The 25,865-nt window shown below is 41.1% G+C and overlaps 1 protein-coding gene and 1 non-coding gene across 2 annotated transcripts; both read left to right on the forward strand.

Annotated features, from left to right (window-relative positions):
* Positions 1 to 921: 921 nt before the first annotated feature.
* On the forward strand, positions 922 to 1,478 carry LOC140985882 (uncharacterized). The gene is made up of 2 exons (XM_073453828.1): positions 922 to 1,249; positions 1,351 to 1,478. Exons 1-2 carry the CDS (start codon positions 922 to 924, stop codon positions 1,476 to 1,478), a joined length of 456 nt encoding a protein of 151 aa, XP_073309929.1.
* Positions 1,479 to 20,240: 18,762 nt separating this feature from the next.
* LOC140987037 (small nucleolar RNA R71) lies at positions 20,241 to 20,345 on the forward strand. Its single transcript, XR_012177039.1, has one exon. It is a non-coding gene; the product is annotated as a small nucleolar RNA R71 (small nucleolar RNA).
* Positions 20,346 to 25,865: the final 5,520 nt, after the last annotated feature.

Consider the following 25,865-nt stretch of genomic DNA (forward strand, 5'->3'; position numbering starts at 1 on the left):
CACATCTTGTTTTGTCCAAAGTCATTGTTTACACAGAGCACCCTGCACTGAAATATTTACTTGCCAAGAAAGATGCAAAGCCACGCCTACTTAGGTCGGTTTTATTGTTACAAGAGTTTTATTTAGAAATAAAGGATAAGAATGGTGTTGAGAATGTGGTAGCTGATCATTTGTCTAGATTGGAGCTTAGTAGTAATGACTGTGTAGATCATGCCATTAATGATTGGTTTCCTGATGAGCAGTTATTTGAGGTGAAACACTGTCTTTGTTATGAAAATTTTGTTAACTTTCTTTTCACAGGCACACCACCACCCAATCTATCGTTCCACCAACGAAAGAAATTCTTTTCTAACGTGAAGCATTATTTTTGGGAGGAACCGTTTTTGTTTAAGATTTGTGTATATTCCATGATAAGAAGGTGTATTGTAGAGGAAGAGTTTGGTCAGATTCTCAGTCATTGTCATGACCGCGAGGTAGGTGGTCATTTTGGACCCACACGAACGGCATCCAAGGTACTCGAATGTGGCTTTTATTGGCCAACCCTATTTAAAGATGCTCGTACTTATGTGCTTGCCTGTGATAAATGCCAGCGGACAGGTAACATCTCTAACTGTCATGAAATGCCATTAAAAAATATCATTGAGTGTGAGATTTTTTATGTGTGGGGGGATAGACTTCATGGGACCGTTTCACAGTTCGTTCACGAAAAAATATATTTTGGTTACGGTTGACTATGTGTCTGAGTGGGTAGAGGCAGAAGCATATGCTGCTAATGATGCTCAAGTGGCCCTGAAATTTTAAAGAAAAATATTTTTAACAGATTTGGAACACCACGAGCAATCATTAGTGATGGTGGCACCCATTTTTGCAACAAATTATTTGAAAGCGTCTAACCGACAAATCAAGCTGATTTTGGAAAAAATGGTAGGTGTCGGTCAGAAAGATTGGTCTGTAAGGTTAGATGATGCTCTTCGGGCATATATGACTGCTTGTAAAACACCTATAGGGACTACACCATATAGGTTACTGTTTGGTAAAGCACGTCATTTATCTGTAGAGTTAGAGAATCGGGCATACTGGGCAACAAAAGCACTGACCTTTAATTTTACGGATGTAGGTGAACGACGTCTGATTCAATTGGATCAGTTGGAAGAATTCCAGAATCTGGCATATGATCTCGCATTATCATACAAGGAGAAGACAAAGAGGGCTCATGACAGGCGAATCATCGAAAGAGAATTCAAAGAAGGCGAAAATGTCCAACTCTACAACTCTCGGTTGCGACTGTTTCTCGGAAAATTTAAGTCGCGATGGTCTTGTCCATTCGTTATTTCTAAAGTTTACCCACAGGAACTGTAGAACTGAAAGATGGAAAGGATGAGACATTTACGGTCAATGCCCTGCGACTGAAGCACTACACGGGTGGCAAGATTGAGCCACAACTTGGAATCACCCGGTTCCAAGACAATCCAAACTAAAACCGACCGACAGTCAAGCTCTCGACTATAAATTGAGAACTACCTCTTTTCCCTTATCTTGTACTTGAGTCGATTTTATTATTTTAGTTTCTTTATTTTACTTGATTTTAGAAAAAATAAAAAAATAAAAATTGGGCAGCACACGAGGTCCACCCGGCCAACCCTTTGGTCCGCCCAGGCGCACTGGGGTGAAGATTTTTTTTCTTAAGGCCATGTATCTTCCGCCCGAGCGCACATTTATGTCTGCCCGGGCGTGCCTCTTCTTTTGAAAAATTTTAAAAGCCGCAAGACATCCGCCCAGGCGGAAAACTTATGTCCGCCCGGGTGAGTCGCGGAAAGTTTTAAAGTTCAAGCTCCCTTTTTCTTCCCTCATTCGAACCCTACCTTCTTCTTCTAAAATTTTCGCCACTCCAATCTTAATCTCCCTCAAGGGACCCTTTTTTTGTCGTTTTCAGGTCAAATCTTGTGTCGCCACCTTCACCAAGCATCAAGGAGTGATTTTTTCCGACCACCACGACAATTTTCGGCCACCATTGCTTTCCGGTGACGGCGAATTCCTCCACTCTCTTTCAGTTTCGGTCTTGAACGAGGAACCGCGAGCACAAGCTTCTCCAAGGCTTCCCTCTCGGATTCCGACGAGTCATTATTCTGACAACACACCTTCTACTCTGATGACTAATCCACGATGCCTCCGAAGAAAGCTCGGGTAAGTCATGATGTTTCTTCGTCATCATCTCATATGTCCCAATCATTTGTGAATGATGCCGCTAAAGAACGCTATGAACATGAAAAAATACATCGAGCTCCAATTCAAGAGCGTGGTTTCCAACTTATGGTCCAAATTGCAATTATTAATCAGATTACTAATCGAGGATGGGCAAAATTTTGTGCCCAACCGCAAGCCGCGGTGGCACTGGTAGTGTGAGAATTTTATGACAATGCAGCTGAGCGGAACGATAATAAATCATTTGTGCGAGGGAAACTGCTAGATTATAGTTCTGCGAAGATTAATAGGTTGCTCGAAAAATCGATTGTGGATGATTCAGTTTATATGGCATGGGCAGCAAACCCCGACTTAGACTTTATGATGCGCAAAATTTGCTATCCGGGGTCTCCGTGGAAAACACTTGGATCCCCCACTTGTTTCGCTGAGAAATATTTGTTAGTCTCGGCTGCGATGTGGTATACATTTTTGGCCACACGATTGATGCCAGTCGGGCACACTAGCGACATACAGAAGGAGAGGGGGTGTTGCTTTATGCACTGATGACCTATATACCTATCAATGTGGGAAAGATTATCTATTTACAGGTCCAGCTGAGCATTCACAATCCTAATGTGGCATTATTCTTTCCCCACATTATCACCGAGCTGTGTGCGGGTGCCGGGGTAGTTTTTCAGGATGATGATGAGTGGTTGCCACCGACCAAGGCCCTGGATGACGCCAGCTGGCTATAGAAGACCGCGGTACGGTGGAAAGCTTTTCCTCAGTTTGGCCCTATATGGGATGGCTTGACTTTTGATCCACTGCCACAGCAGCCCCCACCACCGGCCCCACGACCTCGACGTCGCCTTTTTCAAGATGGGATGGACGAATTTACAGCATTTTTTAACCATCTGTTACAGTGGAAGGCTATGAACCAGATATATCAGATAGCTATCGATGCCATGCTGCGTTTATCCATGAGCAACACTGGTATTGATCCGGATCTTATTCCACAACATATGCCAGCCTTCTCGCCGCCATTTCAGTTTCACTACGCCAATGCACCAGAGCCGGAAGCTGGCATCATTCCCCTAGAGGCCCATGAGGAGCAAGATGATTGATAGGAGGGTCACTTCTGTCTCTTATTTTATTTTGTGCATTTCTTTCCGTTACTTTTATTTCTGTCTGTTTTTGTTGCATGAGTAGATTATATTGCATCCAGTGTTATGCACTCTCTTTCTCTTGTTCTATCGTTTGAAGCATTGGGGACACTGGTCGACTTTAGTATTGGGGGTTGGATGGGTGTTGTTTTGTTGCTTTTCTTTTGTGATTCGTTGATTTTATTTGTTGGCATTTGGTCTTGGTCATTTTGCATTGGTTGTGTGTCAATCGACAGTATTCGAAGTGGTACTTCTCTGCCAAGGATGATTAAGAGTTGATGAGACATGCCATGTCTGTCGTGTACTTGCATTTCTTTAGCACATACTGTTGTAGAGACATGAAGTTTTATTTAAAATGTTGAATTCTCTTTGCACGAGATGCATGATAAAATGGTGAAAATTTAAAACTAAAGGGGGGAACAGAGATTTTTGAAGGTGTGAATTGAGATTGACTATATTCTCTTGAATCAAGGTATCTATCAGCAGCGAAAAAAAAATTGGAGATGTAAGGTGTGGGGGAGCTGAATAAAGGAATGAAACCCTATTCCTGGCTAACAATGGAGATGTAAGGTGTTGGGGACCGAATAAAGGAATGAAATCCTGTTTCAGACTATAAATGTAGAACACATGGATTTGAATCTGAAATGAAAGGTTCTGATGTATTCCTTTTATTATTGTATTCCAATTCAGAAAAAGAAAAAAAAAATATTGGCTGCTGGTGGTTACTGAGTGCAGAGGAATAGAGGAGAGTAAGATTGACACTAACAGCCTGATTTAAATCTTTGACAATGGTTGAGAATGGATCCCTCTGTCATATATGATGCTAGGACTAACGACACACACATAAACGTTCAGGTTTTATTTGAAACAATGTCTAAACCAAGGAAAGTGAGAAGAGTTGTGCTTTTACATTGATCGACAAGGGAATATGTTGAGTTTCGCTGAGGCTAATTGGCACCATGAACTCACTGTCGAGCTATTTTGTGTTATATTCAGTTTTGTCGTGTCACCTGTTTTGCTCGAGGGCGAGCAAAAGGTTAGTATTGGGGGGTTGATATAGGTGTATTTTACTTATTTTTCATGTCATGTGATGTCTCATTGTGTTGCATATATCGTTTAGATTGCATGCATTTTGTGGTGTTTTGGCAAACATTATGTTTTCTTGTTGCTCATACGTCTCGTGGTTGAAAATGCAGGCAATTCGTGAATAAACTGAAAATCAGTGGTCGATTTTCGAGGGACATCCGCCCGGGCGTCTGCAAGGTGTGAAGTGGAGAAGATTTGCGCAAGCTATCAGCTTGGGCGAAAACTTATGTCCGCCCGAGAGCGTCAAAGAAAAATTTTAAAATACAATTTACGCAAGCTATGCGCCCGGACGCGTTTGATTTTCTGGAAAGATTCTTGGCCGATTTCTACCCTTATTTCTGAATGGGGATAATATGGCAAGGGGATTTGGACGAGTTTACGGGATTCAGACATTATTCAGAGCCAAGGAGTAGAGAAAAAGAGAGAAAAGCTTGGAGCAAAGTTTGGGAGTTGAAGATTATCGAGATTCCAAGCATCGTTTTTCGCGTTTTTCGTCAAATATAGTCATTTATGTTGGGATTAAGGGGATCCTACCCCGAACGTTAATTTATGTTTCGATTATTGATTTATTCTTGATTATGCTACTCTTTTTCATTACGTTATTAAAGTGTAGCTAAATTTAATAATCATTTCATATCGCGAGTGAGTTCAAGAGAATAGCTTGTGATAAGAACTAGTAGCATAGTGCGTGGATATAAAATTTACATAGAAATATGAAGTTGGATACATGTTGATAGTCATAGTCCTAAGGGTCGAAAACTAGGGGATGTCACAGATCGACATGCAATTCACCTTTGACAAATAATTAAAGAAATTTTAATTACTTCACTGAGTAGAATTAGTTTGGCATAGCTCGAGATGGCGTGTTCAATTGTGTAGGAAATCCTGTCAAAAGCGTAAATCAATATCGAATGAATTAAGTAAATAACGAGGGGTAGGTGAACTGAAATTCCCACAAATTCATTTTTCATTGAATCTTAATTAATCATTCTAGATTATATATCTCATCAATTAATTCTTGAATTTTATCTTTGAATTTTTATTTAAACATAGTAGGTGAAAACAATCATGCAAATTTCGTTGCTAAAGATTTAATAACTTGAATTAATAATTGCGAAATACAGTCTCTAGTGGAACGATACTCGTACTCTAGTACACTATATTATAAATTGACATCGTGCACTTGCAATTATTTCGAGCTTAAATATTATTAATTTTGATCAAGAGTTTTACCGTGCAAGTTTGACTCGATCAACGCCGTACTTCGTTCATCTTGGAAGTACGAAGATGTACAAGGATCTTCAATTATTGTATTTGTGGTCGGGCATTAAGCAAGATATCCTGCTATTTGTATCCGAATTTTTGACATGTCAACAAGTTAAAGCCGAGCATCAGAGGCCAGCGGGAAAACTTAAGTCACTTCATATTCCCGAGTCAAAATGGAAAAATATCACTATGGATTTTGTTGTGGGATTACCGAGAACTATCAAGGGGTTTAATGCTATATGGGTGATAGTGGATCGTCTAACGAAATCAGCTCATTTTCTACCTATCAAGACAACATTCACCATAACACAGTATGTCGAGTTGTATATTTGATAGATAGTTTGTAAAGGCCCGTGTTTCGTACTTGAAAATTTGCGGAATAATTAAAAAAAATTTCTGTTTAATTAAATAAAAAGCCTCATTCATAAAATAGATAAAAATGGTTCAACGTTTAAAGTAGCAGCGGAAGTAAATATTTGTTTTAAAGTAACAACAAAAAAAAATTTCAACAAAATAAAAACTAAGTTTTGAATAAAAATAGTAAGTGCTGAAAATGAGGTCCTCGGGTACCTACTACTGCCGACCCACGATGGCTCACTGGTCCCCGCCCTCGGTCCCGACCGCATCAGTACCTACAACAATCAAGTCTAGTAAGTCTACAGACTCAGCATGCATCTATCGTAACTAACAAGTACATATCTCATAAAATTTCATGCCATGTAAAGATATCATGTCGTAAAATGTAACGTGGAAATATATTGTCATAAAGCGTATCATGAAAATCGTGTCATGAATAATTATAAATACAAGCATAACTGAACTGAAAATCGTAAATGATATGTTTGCTCCGTAGAGCCCTGTCATGAAATAGCATGTAATAATTTTCTGTTGAGATTATGTTCTACGCAAGTGGCCAATGAGCTGAACTGAATCGCCTGATCAGACTAAACCACAGTATACTGGGCGATAGAGATCATCACAGCCCTTGGACTGGATATCCGTACCAATAAATGAACATGAACCAGTTAGTGACCACCGGGTGAGGTAATAATCCCATGATAAGCTGCAATCAATGATAGTGAGGTGGCCACAAGCAATATCGCATAAATCTCAAAAATGAATATTTTATATTTTTATGCACGTATTATAATTAAATAACATAATTAAACATCCTGTATTAATTTACCAAATGGGGTGGATCGTTCCCAGGCTCGCTGCGCCCTAATTCTAACATGAAAATATGCAAATGATTTAACTTGACCAAAACTTCGTAATTGAACCGAAAAACGAGACAATTACGCTCAACGACTTAGTATTTAACCATGACTCCGTGTCAACCCGAACCAACACCAAACCATCATTTAGTCATTATTAAATTACACCTAAAATGATGAAATAATGCTCCTAAAGTTGTACAAGTCGAAATTTTTGTGAATGGAGTCCAAAACATGAAACGCTCTTTCGAGAGTCACTTTGGCACATTGCACCGTAAATTCTTGTACGACCTCTAAACTTGACCAAATCACAAACGGCCAAAAACATGACCTTCCTAACTCAATGAGGTACTGTCCAGTCCAAGGCCATAGGCTAAAAGCCAACCAAGAACTCGAAACACACCTCTGAACCGCAGGTACAGTTGCTGTCAAAAATACAGCAGCTGTTGGTGCGTTTCCTTGCGTCGTTTTCGGGACTATTGGCCATTGGGGCTTGAACCACCAACCAGAGTCTCTTACCAACATCTCAAGGTGTGGTTTGAACCATGGCTAAGGGCCCTAGGCCAGCCACAATTCGAACAACACCAGCAACTACCCGAAGCTCCCACCCGAGAATGCATATGCACGCGTGGGGTGTCTCGCTTGTTCTTGCTATCAGGGACCATTCCAGTGGTCATTTGATTGACCATGGAATGATCTAGACATCAAGAGGTATGGTGTGAACCATGGCTAAGGGCCAAGAGCCAGCCAAGATCCACACCAACACCATAAAGCCGAAGTTACACGTGCAGAAAAATGAAGGAGATAGAAGGGGGCTGTTCTTATTTTATTTGAAAACCGATGCAACCATGGACCAAGCTTTGAAAGGCCAACTTGGTCTCGTCTTAAACATAACAAGGAAATGTTCAAACCATGGCTATAGCCCCTAGGGCAGCCAAGATCAGAAACATCACCCTTGATAGCAAACTGAAAAATCGAAACTCAATATGACACTAGGGGGGGGGGGGGGGGCTTGCTGTCATTTCTCAATTCCAACATGCATGGGGCTTGAACTAATGGACCAACATGGTCTTGACACACCCTAGAACGTGCCTAGGTGCAGCCTTGGGAGCCTAGGGTCGAGCCAACCACCTAAAACAACACAAACATGGAACCCGTGAAGTCACAAAGGAAACCATAAAATTCTGTACATAATTTTCGAAAGGTGCTGCTGAAATTTTCGGTTCTTGCTTCATAAACTCATGATCTTGAAATGTTTAAAATCATATTATGGCTTGATTGAAGAGTGAAAGAAAAATATAGACATGCCTGGAAATCGTTTGAAAGGAAAACGAATTAATACGACGATACGGCACGACGGAGACGAAGTTGTTTCACTTTCTTGTTTTTCTTTCTTTTTTTCTCCCTATAAAATCTCGATTTTCTCTACTGAAAATGCTCTGAATTTTAAAAAATGGTGAGGGAGAGAATGGCTAGGAATGAGGGGAAAGTTTGCAAGATAAAAGGGAGAAATGAATCTTGCTTTCTTCCTAGTTTGTGAGATAAGAAATGATTTTATATCAAAAGATTTTTGAGGGATAATTAAGGGTGCACATGGTCGAATTTTTGGTCTAGGAACAAGGAGAAAATTGCTTAATTATTTAATTGTTGGTGACTTAAAAGTGGGGGAAATTATCTACCTAGGAAAGATTAAGGAAAGATAACAAGGAATGAGTTGTCAAAACAATTTAAATCTTTTAAAGGAAGGGATGATCGATTTTTATCTAGTTAAATGAGTTAGGAAAATTGCTTAATTATTAATTATTGAAGATTTAAAGTTGAAGGAATTATATATGCCAAGATGGGATAAAGAAAGATACCCAAAATTGTGAGTTGACAAATTTAATTTCTACAAAAATGAAATGGCGGAAAATTATAATAAAATGGAAAGGAAAATATTTCTTAAATATTGTATTTTAATTCTTTAGAGTTTTATCTACCCATTAAATAGTTTAGTGAATTAATAAATTAATTAAGGGATAACATTATCTTGCATGCATGACTAAATCTATAAATTAAATTACTAACATGTTAAATTGAAATTTCTTAATTAAAATAATTCTAGATTAACTTATCTCAATTGGTCACATATTTTAATTTAGGCTTTTAAATAAATTATTAGACATAAAAGAATTTATTTACTACTTATCTCTAATTAATTAATTAAATTCTTAAACTTTCTTTTACATTAAAATAAATTATTATTTTTCTTAAATAAATTCTAGGAATATTTTCTTATCATTAAATTTTTATCTTAAAACTCCGACTCCGGTCCGGCCTCGCTTATTTAACTGAAAAGATAAAACTAAACTTATGCGATTAAAAATAAATAATCATGACCAAACAACTTTAAAATGCCTTAAATAATAAAGAAATCATTTTTAATTTAAAATACTAGAAATTATGCATGGCTTATACGTAGTCTGATTTAATGGGTTTTACAACTCTCCCACCTTAAAAGAAATTTCGTCCTCGAAATTAAAACTTACCGAATAACTCGGGGTAACGACTCCTCATCTCTGGCTCAGACTCCTACGTAGCTTCCTCCTCCGAATGGTTAAGCCATTTGACTTTCACTAGCTTCACCAGTTTGTTCCGAAGCTTTTTCTCCTGTCTGTCTAAGATCTGCACGGGTCTTTCTTCATATGACAAGTTCGGAGTGAGCTGCAACGGTTCGAAGTTCAAGATATGCGAAGGATTTGCCATATTCTTCCTCAGCATAGAGACGTGGAACACATTGTGTACTCCGGCCAGATTCGGCGGAAGACCAACACGATAAGCTAACGTTCCAACCATGTCGAGGATCACAAATGGTCCGATGAATCTCGAACTAAGCTTTACTTTCTTGTTGAACCGCATGACACCCTTCATAGGTGCTACCCTCACGAAAACATGGTCGCCTACGGCAAACTCCAGATCTCTCCTCCGCTGATCCGCATAAATCTTCTGTCGACTCTGAGCAGTCCTCATCCTATCACGGATCTTGACTACTACATCGGCGGTCTGCTGAATGATCTCCGGACCCAATTCTGATCTCTCTCCTACTTCATCCCAGTGAATAGGCGACCTGCACTTGCGCCCATACAGTGCTTCATACGGAGCCATACCTATAGAAGACTGAAAACTGTTGTTATAGGAGAACTCTACCAATGGCAAATTCGACTCCCAACTCCCTGAGAAATCAATGACACATGCACGGAGAAGATCCTCTAAAATCTGGATAACTCTCTCTGACTGCGCCCATCTGTCTGAGGGTGGAAAGCTGTGTAAAACAACAACTTCGTACCCATAGTCGAATGCAAACTCTTCCAAAATGAGGAAGGGAATCTAGGATCTCGGTCAGACACGATCGAAACGGGAATACCATGAAGTCGGACTATCTCCCGGATATACAACTCTGCATACTGAATCATGGTGAAAGTCGTCTTAATAGGCAAGAAGTGCTGATTTGGTAAGATGATCAACAATCACCCAGATAGCTTTTGATCCTCTGGCTGATTTCGGAAAACCGGTCACGAAGACCATGGTAACATTGTCCCACTTCCACTCGGGAATTGGAAGATGCTTGAGGAAACCTGCTGGTCTCTGATGCTCCGCCTTTACTAACTGACAAGTCAGACACTCGGATACAAAACGTCTGATATCCTTCATCATTCCTGGCCACCAGTACAACAGCTGCAGATCTTTGTACATCTTCGTACTCCCGTGGTGAATAGAGTACGGCGACATGTGGCCCTCTGATAAAATATCTGCTCGAATAGAATCACTGCTACGCACCCATATCCTGTCTCGATATCTGACAATACCGTCGCTAACTGTATACAAGACACTGCCCTTGACCTCATCTTTCTGCTTCCACCTTGCTGACTGCCCACTTCGAATACGGTCTAGAAGAGAGGACTGAATAGTCAAGGTAGATAGACGGGGAACTCTACCTCGTGGATAAGTCTCTGGATCAAATCTCTGCATCTCAAACTGAAGGGGTCTAGAAATCGTCAAATGAGCCATCACTGCGACTTTCCTGCTCAATGCATCCGCGGCTACATTAGCTTTGCCCGGGTGGTAGCTAATGTCACAGTCGTAATCCTTCACTAGCTCCAACCAACGCCTCTGACGCATGTTCAGCTCTTTTTGCGTAAAGAAATACTTGAGGCTCTTAAGGTGGGTAAAGATCTGGGACTTCTCCCCGTACAAATAATGCCTCCAAAACTTCAAGGCAAAAACTACGGCTGCCAACTCTAGATCATGGGTAGGGTAGTTCTTCTCATGGGTTTTCAACTGTCGAGAAGCATATGCTATCACCTTCCCATGCTGTATCAACACTGCGCCTAGACCGGGCTTCGAAGCATCGGTATACAGAACAAACTCACCAGGCCCTGACGGCATGGAAAATACTGGCGCTGAGATAAGAGCTTGCTGATCGAGCAAAACTCGCACTGTTAAATCCCTAATAAAAATATGGTTTTGTATGCTCAAAATTTATCACAAGTGCACGATGTCAAGTAATAGTATAATGTACCAGAGTACGAGTATCGTTCCACTGGAGACTGTATTTAACAATTATTATTTTCAGTTATTAAATCATTAGCAGTGAAAAATTTATTGGGTGTTTTATTACTACTATGATCAAATAAATAAGCAAATAAAATGATTCAAGAATTAAAGAATGAGAATTTATATCTAAAATGGTTGAGTAAAATTCAATGAGAAATGGATTTGTTGGGAATATCGGTTCACCTACCCCTCGTTGATTAATTAATTCGTTCGATATTGATTTTATACTTCCGACAGGATTTCCTATTCAATTGAACATATTCTCTCGATCTATGCCAAACTAATTCTACTCAATGAAGTAATTAAATATCTTTAATTATTTATCAAGAGTGAATTGCATTTCGATCTATGAAATCCCCTAGTTTTCGACCCTTAGGACTATGACTATCGGCGCGTATCCAATTTCATATATCTATGTAAATTGTAGATCCACGGATTATACTACTCGTTCCTATCACAAGTTATTCTCTCGAACTCACTTGCAATATAAAAATGTTGTTAAAGTTAGCTACGCTCTAACAACACGAAGAAAAAAACAATAGTATAATTAAGAATAAACCAGAAATCGAAATGTGAATTAAATTAAATCAAAGTTTTGGGGTAGGATCCCCTCAAATCCCAACAAATATTAAAGTTAGCTACTAGAATTCATGATTGAAATCAGCAAAACAAAGTTTAAAAGATGAAAACTAAATTAAAAATACTAGAATTGACGAAAATTGCGAAGAACGATGCCCGGAATCTTCAAATCTTCAATCCAAGCGCCCAATTCTCTCCCGAGCTTGTGGCGGCTGCGAAAATATGTCTCAATAATCCTGAAGAATCGTCCAATCCCCCTTCCTATCTCAGCCATCTCCAAAAATATGGTAAGGAATCGTCCACAAATTTTTCCAAAAATACAGACGTGCCCAGGCGGACATAAGGTTCCGCCCGGGCGGATGGCTTGCGCAGATTTTATTTTTTTTTCTTCTTTGACGTGCCCGGGCGGACATAAGTTTCCGCCCGGGTAGATGATTCTCGCAAATCTCGAATTTTTATCATACCTTGGACGCGCCCGGGCGGCTGGAAATGTGCGCCCGGGCGGATGGCTCTCGAATTTCTCCCTTTACTCACAGTTTTGCACAAATTTCCTGCATTTTCGCCAATTAAACACATGAGCAACACGAAGATATAAATTATGCTAAAATAATACAAAATGCATGAAATCTAAATGATGAATGCAACACAATGCGATATAACATGATACGAAAAACAAGTAAAAACCACCTCTATCAACCCCCCAATACTAACCCTTTGCTCGCCCTTGAGCAAAACAGGTGACACAAAAATAGAACATGACAAAAAGTAGCTCGACAGTGAATTCATAGTCATCAACTAGCCTCAGCGAAACTCAACAGATTCCCTTGTCGATCAATGTAAAAGCATAGATCTTCGCACTTCCTTTGGTCTAAACATCGTTTCAAATAAAGCATGAACGTGTGTGTGTGTTGTTAGTCCTAGCATCACAAATGATAGAGGGATCCATTTTTTACCATTGTCAGAGATTTAAATCAGCCTGTTAGTGTAAATATTACTCTTCTCTATTCCTCTGCACTCGGTATCCATCGGCAACTATATTTCTATTTTTTTTTCTTCTTTTTTTTTTATTTTTTTATCATTTATAGCCAGGAATAGGATTTCATTCCGTAATTCGGCTCCACAACACCTTACATCTCCAACTTTAGCCAGGAATAGAATTTCATTCCTTTATTCGGCTTCCCCACACCTTACATCTCCAACTTTCTCTTCTTCTTTTTTTCTTCATGTTACTGAAAGATACCTCGATTCAAGAGAATATGGTCAAGCTCAATTCACACCTTCAAACATCTTTGTTCCCCACTTTAGTTTAAAATTTTCACCATCTTATCATGCCTGCCTTAGTTCTAACATTCGTGTAAAGAGAGTTCAATACTCGAAATAAAACTTCATGTTTCTACCACAGTAAGTGCTAAAGAAATTCGATTACACGATCAACAGGGCATGTCTCATCACTTCTTAATCATCCTTGGCTAGCAAGTACTACATCAAAACATTGTCGGCTGACACACACGAATGCAGAAAATGACTAAAACTAAACGCCATCAAATATAACCAACAAAACACCAAAAAATGAACACACGAACCAACACCCATCCACCCCCCAATACTAAAGTTGAGCAGTGTCCCCAACGCAACAGACGATAGAAAAAGAGACAGCGAGTGCATAACAAATACGGATGCAACATAATCGAAACGTGCAACAGAAACATGAATGACTAAAATGAGATAAACAAAATGCAAGAAATAAAAAGAAGGGACAGAAGTGACTCCCCACTCACTGATCATCCTCCTCGTGCGCCTCTGGGGAATGACACCAGCGTCCGGCTCAGGTGCATCTGCATAGTGGAAGTGAAACGGCGGCGGGAAAGCTGGCATAGGGGGCGACATAAGGGCTGGGTCGATACCACTGTGGCTCGGGGACAGACGTAGCATGGCGTCAGTGGCGATCTAATAAGTCTGACTCACAGCCTGCCACTGGAGCTGATGATCAGCAAATTCATCCTTCCTCTCATGCAGAAGGTGACGTCTAGGTCGCGGGGCCGGTGGTGGAGGCTGCTCTGGTAGTGGATCAAAAGTCAAACTTTCCCAGATATGGCCAAACTGAGGGAACGCCTTCCGCCGTACCGCGGTCTTCTGTAGCCAGCTGGCGTCATCGAGGGCCTTGGTCGGTGGAAGCCACTCATCGTCATCCTGAAAAACCACCCCAGCGCTCGTACATAGTTCGGTGATAACATGTGGAAAGAATAACGCCACATTTGGATTTTGGATGCTCAGCTGAATCTGTGAATGAATGATGTTGCCCGCGTTGAGCGGCATATGTGTGATCAGCGCATATATCAACACTGCCCTTTCCCTTTGGACATCACTCGTGTGCCCGACTGGCATCAATCGTGTGGCCAGAAAAGCATACCACATCGCAGCGGGGACTAGCAGATATTTTTCAGCGAAACAGGTGTGCGATCCAGGTGTCTTCCACGGAGACCCCGGAAAGCAGATGCGGCGCATCATCAACTCTAAATCAGGTTCCGTCGCCCATGCCGTATACAGCGCATCGTCCACCGCTGGTGTCTCAAGCACCCTATTTATTTGTGTTGAACAAAAATCCACCAATTTTCCTCTCTCAAACGCTTTGCTGTCACTCCACAGGTGCCACTGCGGCTTGCGGTTGCGAACAAAATTTACCCCATCCCCTACTCGAAGTTTGTCGAATAATAAGAATCTCATGCTCAAGCTGGAAACCTCGCTCCCGAATCGAAGCGCGATGTAGTTTCGCATGCTCATATCGTTCCCTAGCCGCAGTATTCACAAATAATTGAGAGGTATGAGATGACGAAGAAGAAGCGGTGTGACTTACCCGAGCCTTTTTTGGTGCCATCGTTGACGATGATATCTGAAGAACAATAAGCCTAGAGTAGGAGGGCGTGTCACCGAGAGAATGCTCGCCGGAACTCGGAGAAGATGGCCGGAATGACGCAGCGGTGGCCGAAGTTGGTAGAGGTGGACGGAAAGTTCAATTTTTGACCGGAAAAATCACTTCTTGATGTGTGGGGAATGTGGAGAGACAAGATTGTACCTGAAATTTTTCACAAAAGGAGTGAATTGAGTGAGATTTAGAGAGGAAGGGCGAAAATTTGGAAGAGGGAGGCGAGGGTTTCATATGGGGGAAGGAAAGAAAAGAACGCGGCATTTTAAATCTGCGCGATCCGCCCGGGCGGATATAAGTTTCAGCCCGGGCGGATAACTCTTGGCCTTAAATTTTTTTTTCTGAAAAAGGGCCACGCCCGGGCGGACATAAATATCCGCTCGGGCGGAAAACTCACGGCTTTTTGAAAATTTTTTTGAAAAACGGCGCGCCCGGGCGGATGTAAATGTCAGCCATGGCGGAAGCTTCACGGCTTTCCACCCCTTCTTTTTTTTTTCTTTCTTTTTTTATAAAATAATAAGAGCACAACTAAAAATCGAATTAAATGCAAGATAAGGGATGAGAACTAGTTCTCAATTTATAGTCGAGAGCTGGACTGTCGGTCAGTTTCAGTTCAGATTGTCTTGGAACCGGGTGATTCCAAGTTGCGGCTCAATTGTGCCACCCATATAGTGCTTCTGTCGCTGGGCATTGAACATAAATGTCCCAGACTTTCCATCTTGCAATTCTACAGCCCCCGATGGGTAAACTTTGGAAATCATGAATTGACCAGACCATCGCAACTTCAACTTTCCGGGAAATAGTCGCAACCGGGAGTTGTAGAGCCGGACGTTTTCACCTTCCTTAAATTCTCTTTCAATGATCCGCTTGTCGTGAGCTTTCTTTGTCTTTGCTTTGTATGACAGTGCAATATCATATGCCAGATTCCGGAACTCCTCCAACTGATCCAGTTGAAGGAGACGTCGTTCACCTGCATCAGTAAAATTAAAGTTTAATTCTTTTGTTGCCCAATATGCACGATGCTCTAACTCTACAGGTAGATGACATGCTTTACCAAATAGTAACCTATATGGTGTAGTGCCTATATGTTTTTTAAAAGCCGTCCTATATTCCAAAAGAGCATTGTCTAATCTCACTGACCAGTCTTTCCTACTAACACCTACCACTTTTTCCAGAATCTGCTTGATCTCCCGGTTAGACACTTCCACTTGACCACTCGTCTGGGGGTGATAGGGAGTAGATATATTATGTGTGACACCATATTTGCTTAAAAGTTTTTCAAAGAGTTTGTTGCAAAAATGGGTGCCACCATCACTAATGATTGCTCGTGGTGTCCCAAACCTGTTAAAAATATTTTTCTTTAAAAATTTCAGGACCACTTGAGAATCATTAGTGGCATATGCTTCTGCCTCTACCCACTTAGACACATAGTCGACCGCCACCAAAATATACTTTTTCGTGAACGAACTGGGGAACGGTCCCATGAAGTCTATCTCCCACACATCAAAAACCTCACACTCAATGATATTATTCAATGGCATTTCATGACGGTTAGAGATGTTACATGTCCGTTGACATCTATCACATGCTAGCACATAAGAACGAGCATCTTTAAAAATGGTTGGCCAATAAAAGCCACATTCAAGTACCTTAGACGCCGTCTTTGTTGGTCCAAAATGACCACCTACCTCACGGTCATGGCAATGGTTAAGTATTTGACCAAATTCCTCCTCTGCAACACACCGTCTGATCATAGAATCTGCACAGATCTTAAACAAAAATGGTTCCTCCCAAAAATAATATTTCACGTCAGAAAAGAATTTCTTTCGTTGGTGAAACGATAGATTTGGTGGTGGTGTGCCTGTGACCAGAAAGTTAGCGAAATTTGCATACCAAGGACAGTTTCTCACCTCAAATAGCTGCTCATCAGGAAACCAATCATTTATAGCTTGATCTTCACACTCATCACTAATCAGCTCTAACCTAGACAAGTGATCTGCTACCACATTCTCGACACCTTTCTTATCTTTTATTTCTAAATCAAATTCTTGCAATAATAAAATCCACCGAAGTAAGCGTGGCTTTGCATCTTTTTTAGCAAGTAAATATTTCAATCCCGAGTGATCTGTGTAAACAATTACTTTGGACAAAACAAGGTATGAATGAAATTTGTCAAGTGCAAATACTACCGCAAGTAACTCCTTTTCAGTGGTGGCATAATTTAATTGTGCTTCATCGAGAGTCTTACTTGCATAGTGTATAGTGTGAAATACCTTGTTCCGCCTTTGGCCGAGGACGGCACCAACCGCAGTATCATTGGCATCGCACATGACCTCGAAGGGTAAGTCCCAATCTGGTGCCACCAACATAGGAGCCGTCACCAATCGCTCCTTCAACTCCTCATATGCCTGTACACAGTCAGAATGGAAATCAAAAGGCACATCTTTCATAAGTAAGGAAGAAAGGGGTTTTGCAATTTTAGAAAAATCTCTTATAAACCGCCGATAGAAACCGGCATGTCCTAGAAAACTTCTAACTCCCTTTATGGATGTCGGAGGTGGTAAGTTCTTGATAACTTCCACTTTAGCCTTATCCACCTCTATCCCGTTCTCTGAAATCTTGTGCCCTAGGACAATTCCCTCTTGTACCATGAAGTGGCACTTCTCCCAATTAAGTACCAGGTTCGTCTCCTCGCACCTCCACAACACGGATCGCAAATTCTGCAAACACTCATCAAACGATACACCAAAGATAGAAAAGTCATCCATAAATATTTCCAGAAAGGTTTCAATCATATCATGGAATATAGCAGTCATGCAGCGCTGAAATGTAGCAGGTGCATTACAAAGACCAAAAGGCATACAGCGAAAAGCAAAAGTTCCATAAGGACAAGTGAAAGTAGTTTTCTCTTGGCCCTCAGGTGCAATAGTGATTTGATTATATCCCGAATACCCATCTAGAAAACAATAAAACTCATGCCCCGCTAGTCTCTCCAACATTTGATCAATAAAGGGAAGGGGAAAGTGGTCCCTACGGGTGGCATCATTCAACTTCCTATAGTCAATACACACTCTCCACCCCGTAACAGTCCTCGTGGGAATAATTTCATTGTTTTCATTTGTGATCACAGTAATCCCACCTTTTTTCGGCACACACTGAACAGTACTTACCCATGCACTATCAGATATAGGATAGATAATACCTGCATCAAGGAGTTTGATGGTTTCTGCTTTCACTACCTCTTGCATCTTTGAATTCAATCGTCTCTGAGGTTGCACAAGGGTTGAGTACTTGTCTTCCATCAATATCTTGTGCATGCAGACTGAGGGATTTATCCCTTTGATATCCGCCACCTTCCATGCAAATGCACTCTTGTGCGCTTTCAACACTTCCAGTAGTTTGTCCTCCATCACATCTTTCAAATGAGAGGAAATAATAACAGGAAGTTTATTATTCTCACCTAGATAGACGTATTTCACATGTGGAGGTAATGGTTTTAGCTCCAGCGCTGGTGGCTCTGCTAGACTTGACTTCTGAGGGATCAAGTATCTTCGATCTCCCAAGTCCTCTAATCTCATCCTTATTGGCCTCTTCCATGGTTGGTTGGCATTGAGGTATGCCACTATTTCGGCTTTCTCTGCATCCAATTCGTCTTCTCTCAATTTAGTAGTGAGAGTGGCTTCCAAAGGGTCCCTAAGAACATCCTGCAGATAGTTAGACACAAGAGCATCAAAAGCATCAATTCTATAACAGCTATCAGAATGCAGTGTATGCTTAAGTGCATTAAAAACATCAAATGTAATCTCTTCCTCCCCTACTCTCAATCTCAACTTCTCTTCTTGAACATCAATCAGGGCCTTGCGAGTTACAAGGAATGGTCTCCCCAAAATCAAGGGCATCTCCATATCCTCCTCCATGTCGAGCACCACGAAATCAGCAGGAAAAATAAACTTATCCACTTTCACTAGCACATCCTCAATAACTCCCCGTGGATACTTGACAAATCTGTCTGCCAGCTGTACAGACATCTTCGTTGGCTTAGGTTCCCCCAATCCAAGTTTCCTAAACACAGAAAAAGGCATCAGGTTAATACTTGCACCAAGATCACATAACGCTTTACGAAAAACAACATCACCAATCATGCAAGGAATAGAAAAACTCCCTGGCTCCTTAAGTTTCGGTGGGATCTTGTTTTGCACCAAAGCAGAGCAATTTTCTGTTAGATTCACTGTCATGTGATACTCCAATTTCCTCTTGTTTGCTAAGATGTCTTTTAAAAATTTAGCGTAACTCGGCATTTGCATCAAAGCATCGGCAAAAGGAATATTAATATGCAATTTTTTAAATATCTCAAGAAACGTACCGAATTGCGCATCCAGTTTGGCCTTTTTTAATGTTGCAGGAAACGGAGGAGGTATAACAATTTTAGGTTGTGCTGTGGGTGTTGGTGTAGTGTTAGAAGACTTACCTTTAGATGTCGCGGTATGCTCATCCAATGTTTGAGTTTTCTCTTTTTCTCTGGTCTCTAAAACTTTCCCACTCTTCAACTCGATGGCCTTCACTTCACTCGATGGCCTTCAAAATGACAATCCATTTTTTTTCGATGCATCTTGGTTTTGAAGTCTAGTTTCAGTGGATGAAATAAACTTAGACATCATTTGCTCCAGGTTGGACTTTTCTTCTCTAGGAGGATCAGATGAATACATCGGTTGTTTTCCATATGGTTGTCCTCCCTGTGGTCGATTCTGACTGTTTTGGCCACCCCATGAGAAGTTGGGATGTTGCCTCCATCCAGGATTGTATGTATTCGAATAAGGGTCATTCCTTGGACGGTTGTGGAGTCCTACTTGATTGACCGGTGCCTCGTTTTGCACATAAAATGGATTGTCATTTTGACAGTCCTTCACAAAATGTTGACCTCCACACTTTTCACAGAATATCTCTTGAAGACGCATAGCTGTGCCACCCATGTTCAAGCCATCTAGTTTCCTGTTCAACACGTCAAGTTGTGCAGTAATGGTAGAAAAATCAGTTACCTGATAAACTCCTGCACTTCTCCGCTGGTTGTTCCTTTCAGATTGAGGATGATAACTGCTAGCAGCCATTTCCTCCAACAACTCATATCCTTCTTCCGCAGTTTTTCTCAACAATTTTCCACAAGCAGCGGCATCTATCATAGTACGGTTAGGAGTAAGCAAACCATAATAAAATGTTTGAACGACTAACCCAAGTGGTAATTCGTGATGTGGGCATCTTCGTAGTAGATCCTTGAAGCGTTCCCATGCCTCATATAAAGATTCTGATCGAATTGAGCAAACGTTGTAATGTCTGCCCGCAGCTTCATGGTCTTGGATGGAGGAAAGTATTTAATGAGAAATGCTTTCGCCATGTCCTCCAATTTAGTGATCGAACCTACAGGCAAACAATTTAACCATGCTTTAGCTTTATCACGTAAGGAGAAAGGAAATAAACGCAACCTAACAGCATCATCAGAAACTCCATTGAATTTAAAAGTATCGCAAATTTCAAGAAAATCTGCGATGTGCGTGTTTGGGTCATCTACTGCAGTTCCTCCAAATTGGACTGTATTTGGAATCATCTGAATGATAGCTGGCTCGATTTCAAAGTGGTTTGCCCTCACAATAGGCCTCACAATGCTGGGGCGTGCCCCATCCAAAGAAGGCTGGGCATACTCTAGCATCGGTATGCGGCGTGGCATCTCGACATGTCTATCTTCATGGTGTTCCTCCTCATGCTCGTGCTCGTGCCTCTACATCAGTTCCTTCAGTCTCTGCTGCTGTCTTCTCCTGCGGAAAATTCTTTCAATTTCAGGGTCAAACTGCTCAAGCTCTACGTCAAGTGACTTTGGCATGCACTGGAAAAGATATCTGCAATCAAATATGGAGTGTTAGCTCAAGAAAAATAAAACAATGCTTAAGAAAATAAATAAAAATAAAATTGTGAATTAACAGTCCCCGGCAACGGCGCCAAAAACTTGATCGAGCAAAACTCGCACTGTTAAATCCCTAATAAAAATATGGTTTTGTATGCTCAAAATTTATCACAAGTGCACGATGTCAAGTAATAGTATAATGTACCAGAGTACGAGTATCGTTCCACTGGAGACTGTATTTAACAATTATTATTTTCAGTTATTAAATCATTAGCAGCGAAAAATTTATTGGGTGTTTTATTACTACTATGATCAAATAAATAAGCAAATAAAATGATTCAAGAATTAAAGAATGAGAATTTATATCTAAAATGGTTGAGTAAAATTCAATGAGAAACGGATTTGTTGGGAATATCGGTTCACCTACCCCTCGTTGATTAATTAATTCGTTCGATATTGATTTTATACTTCCGACAGGATTTCCTATTCAATTGAACATACTCTCTCGAGCTATGCCAAACTAATTCTACTCAATGAAGTAATTAAATATCTTTAATTATTTATCAAGAGTGAATTGCATTTCGATCTATGAAATCCCCTAGTTTCGACCCTTAGGACTATGACTATCGGCGTGTATCCAATTTCATATATCTATGTAAATTTTAGATCCACGGATTATACTACTCGTTCCTATCACAAGTTATTCTCTCGAACTCACTCGCAATATGAAAACGTTGTTAAAGTTAGCTACGCTCTAACAACACGAAGAAAAACAATAGTATAATCAAGAATAAACCAGAAATCGAAATGTGAATTAAATTAAATCAAAGTTTTGGGGTAGGATCCCCTCAAATCCCAACAAATATTAAAGTTATCTACTAGAATTCATGATTGAAATCAGCAAAACAAAGTTTAAAAGATGAAAACAAAATTAAAAATACTAGAATTGACGAAAATTGCGAAGAACGATGCCCGGAATCTTCAAATCTTCAATCCAAGCTCCCAATTCTCTCCCAAGCTTGTGGCGGCTGCGAAAATATGTCTCAATAATCCTGAAGAATCGTCCAATCCCCCTTCCTATCTCAGCCATCTCCAAAAATAAGGTATGGAATCGTCCACAATTTTTTCCAAAAATACAGACGCGCCCGGGCGGACATAAGGTTCCGCCCGGGCGGATGGCTTGCGCAGATTTTATTTTTCTTTCTTCTTTGGCGCGCCCGGGCGGACATAAGTTTTCGCCCGGGCAGATGATTCTCGCAAATCTCAAATTTTTATCATACCTTGGACGCGCCCGGGTGGATGGCTCTCGAATTTCTCCCTTTACTCACAATTTTGCACAAATCTCCTGCATTTTCGCCAACTAAACACATGAGGAACACGAAGATATAAATTATGCTAAAATAATACAAAATGCATGAAATCTAAATGATAAATGAAACACAATGCGACATAACATGATACGAAAAACAAGTAAAAACCACCTCTATCACTTGCTTCAAAGTATCAAAGCTCTTCTGGCACTCCTCGCTCCACACAAATTTAACATTCTTCTTTATCAATGATGTGAGTGGAACTGCGATGGAAGAGAATCCCTGAATGAACTTCCGATAATATTCTGCTAGCCCAATAAAACTGCGGATCTCTGATGCATTCTGCGGCACAACCCAATCTCTGACTGCTGCAACTTTCGCTGGGTCTACCTCAATACCGCTGCTAGAAACAATGTGGCCTAAGAATGCCACCTTCTCTAACCAGAATTTGCAATTACTGATCTTCGTGAATAGCTTATGCTTCTGCAAGGTCTGCAAAACTATGGTCAGATGTTTGCAGTGCTCCTCGTGATTCTTTGAGTAGACGAGAATGTCGTCTATGAATACTATCACAAACAAATCAAAATACGGCTGAAATACGCGATTCATGAGATCCATGAAGATCGCTGGCTCATTCGTCAAACCGAACGGCATCACAAAGAACTCGTAGTGGCCATAACGAGTCCTGAAAGCAGTTTTGAAAACATCAGTATCTTTCACCCTCAACTGGTGATAACGGGAACGCAGATCAATCTTGGAGAATACCGAAGCTCCCTTCAACTGATCAAATAAATCCTCAATCCGCGGCAGTGGGTACTTGTTCTTCACTGTGACCCTATTCAACTCCCGGTAGTCAATACAAAGCCGCATCGAACCATCCTTTTTCTTCACAAACAAGACTGGCGTGCCCCATTGCGAAAAACTCGGGCGAATGAACTCCTTGGCAAGAAGTTCCTGGATCTGCTTCTTCAGTTCTGCCATCTCTGTCGGTGCTAATCGGTACGGTGCTTTTGAGATCGGTACAGTGCCTAGCATAAGCTCAATAGAAAACTCCACCTCTCGCTCGGGTGGCATACCAGAGACATCATCAGGAAACACGTCTATAAAAACCTTAACAATCGGGACATCGGAGGCTGACTGATTGGGTGCCTCGAGGACGGATACAAAAGTCGCTAAAAATGCCCGACACCCTCTATGCATGAGCTTCCTAGCCTGGACACAAGGTATAATGCGTGGTAAAGGAAAGTACCTGTCTGGATCGAATAAGAACTGCATCATCCCAGGCGGTCGGACTAGAACAGATCTCCGCTGAAATTCGATCAAAACTCTGTTCCTTGGTAGCCAGTCCATCCCCAGAATGATGTCAAACTCTGGCATCGATAAGACAATCAGATCCGCATAAACGAGATTGCAATGAAGCTCGAGATCTATGTCTCGGATCACATTGGTAGCTGCCATTTCTTCACCAGAAGGCAATACTACTGAATAGGCTACATCTAGCCCAATGGTTTTGACCTTGAGAAAATTAGCAAAGATCTACGAAATAAACGAGTGAGTAGCCTCTGAATCTATCAAGGCTTTCGTAGCTGAGCCAGCTATAAAAATTCTCCCTGAAAGGTTGGAACATCAAGCTGAACCCAATAATCACAAGAACTAACTTATAGACATACAAGGCCAAAGTTTTTCTAACTTAAATTCTCAAAAATAATACCGAATAAAGCATGAAATCCTAACAAAATTCTAAGTTCGAAATATTAATCCCAATTCCCAAAACATTGAAATCTAATTATTAACTTAAAGCATTAAGTTACCTGTCATAAGCATGGTCTCCGGGTTCGTCTCTGTCGCATGAAGGGCAAAAACTCTGCCTTGGTTAGGCAGATTCTTCCGAGGGCACTGCTGCAGCAAGTGGTCTGTGCTACCACACTTATAACACTTCCCTGAGCCATACATACATGCTCCAAGATTGCGGCGTGTGCACTTGGGACAGACTGGGTGCTCAAAGGTCATCGGGACTGCGCGTCCATGTTGCCGCTGCTGCGGTCCTCTGTTTCTGGGCGGGCCGTGATGAGGCCTCTTATGCTGCTGCTGCTGATGCTGAGGAGGAGGGCGGTGTGGTACTGGAACTGGTCGCTTACCCTAGCGATCCCTCTCAATGTCAATCTGATCTTGCTCTGCAGCAAGAGCTCTGGAAACAACGACTTCAAAGGTAGTATGGCAAGCCACCCTAACATCACGGCGCAAGACCGGCCGTAGTCCATCTAGAAATTGCCTCAACTTGGCACTCGCATCATTCACAATTAGGGGCACAAAATGGCAGCCCCTCTCAAACTTACGGATGAACTCCGTAACCGTCTGATCTCCCTGCCTCAGGGTCATGAGCTCCCTGGTCAATCTAGAACGCACTTCGTCAGTAAAATATTTGGAGTAAAATACCTCCGTGAAGCGCGTCCAGCTCAAAGTAGCCAAGTTCAGGCCTACTGATGCTCCTTCCCACCATAAGCGGGCATCTCCTCCGAATAAATAGGTGGGGCAATGAACTTTGTTCGCATCCCCAAGCTCCATAAACTCAAAGATAACCTCGAGGGACTTGATCCAGCCCTCGGCAATCATGGGATCTGTCGTCCCTGAGAGTTTCTTCGGACGCATCTTCATAAACTTCTCATAAGTAGCCTCGGGCCCTGTCGGCCTGGCTGCCACAGTATTGTTCCCCGCAAACTGTGCGAAGAATTGAGTCATCCCAGCTAGCATCTGGGCATTCATGTCTAGTGGAGGGGGTGGAGGTCCATTCCTCTCCTGCCTCTGATTCTCACCGTCCTCGTGACGAGGCTCATCATCTCTCGCGCGCTCAATGATACGTCTAGGAGGCATACTGTTCCATACATATAACCCATACATAACCAACATGCATAATTCAATTATTTCCTTAAATTTAAATAAATATTGCATAATCATAATCTTGACAATAAACATTTCATGTAAACATGCTGGTAAAATATTTTATGCTTTAAACGAAATGCGTAAACGTAAAACTTACAGACCGAAGACGTGACTTCGTGAGCTTCTTGAGGTTAGTAGTAGTACAACCCTTTACAAGAACATAGGCTCTGATACCAGCTGTAAAGGCCCGTGTTTCGTACTTGAAAATTTGCGGAATAATTAAAAAAAATTTCTCTTTAATTAAATAAAAAGCCTCATTCATAAAATAGATAAAAATGGTTCAACGTTTAAAGTAGCAGCGGAAGTAAATATTTGTTTTAAAGTAACAACAAAAAAAAATTTCAACAAAATAAAAACTGAGTTTGGAATAAAAAAAGTAAGTGCTGAAAATGAGGTCCTCGGGTTCCTACTACTGCCGACCCACGATGGCTCACTGGTCTCCGCCCTCGGTCCCGACCTCATCAGTACCTACAACAATCAAGTCTAGTGAGTCTAAAGACTCAGCATGCATATAGCGTAAATAACAAGTAAATATATCATAAAATTTCATGCCATGTAAAGATATCATGTCGTAAAATGTAACGTGGAAATATCGTGTCATAAAGCGTATCATGAAAATCGTGCCATGAATAATTATAAATACGTGCATAACTGAACTGGAAATCGTAAGTGAAATGTTTGCTCCGTAGAGCCCTGTCATGAAATAGCATGTAATAA

This window comes from Primulina huaijiensis, chromosome 10 (assembly GCF_012295235.1).
Source record: "Primulina huaijiensis isolate GDHJ02 chromosome 10, ASM1229523v2, whole genome shotgun sequence".
NCBI lineage: Eukaryota > Viridiplantae > Streptophyta > Magnoliopsida > Lamiales > Gesneriaceae > Primulina > Primulina huaijiensis.

Coding starts and splice junctions, on each gene's coding strand:
- LOC140985882 (XM_073453828.1), top strand. CDS start 922: ATGGTAGGTGTCGGTCAGAAAGATTGGTCTGTAAGGTTAGATGATGCT. Junction 1,250..1,350: donor CGAAAGAGAATTCAAAGAAG/GCGAAAATGTCC, acceptor GTTTACCCACAG/GAACTGTAGAACTGAAAGAT.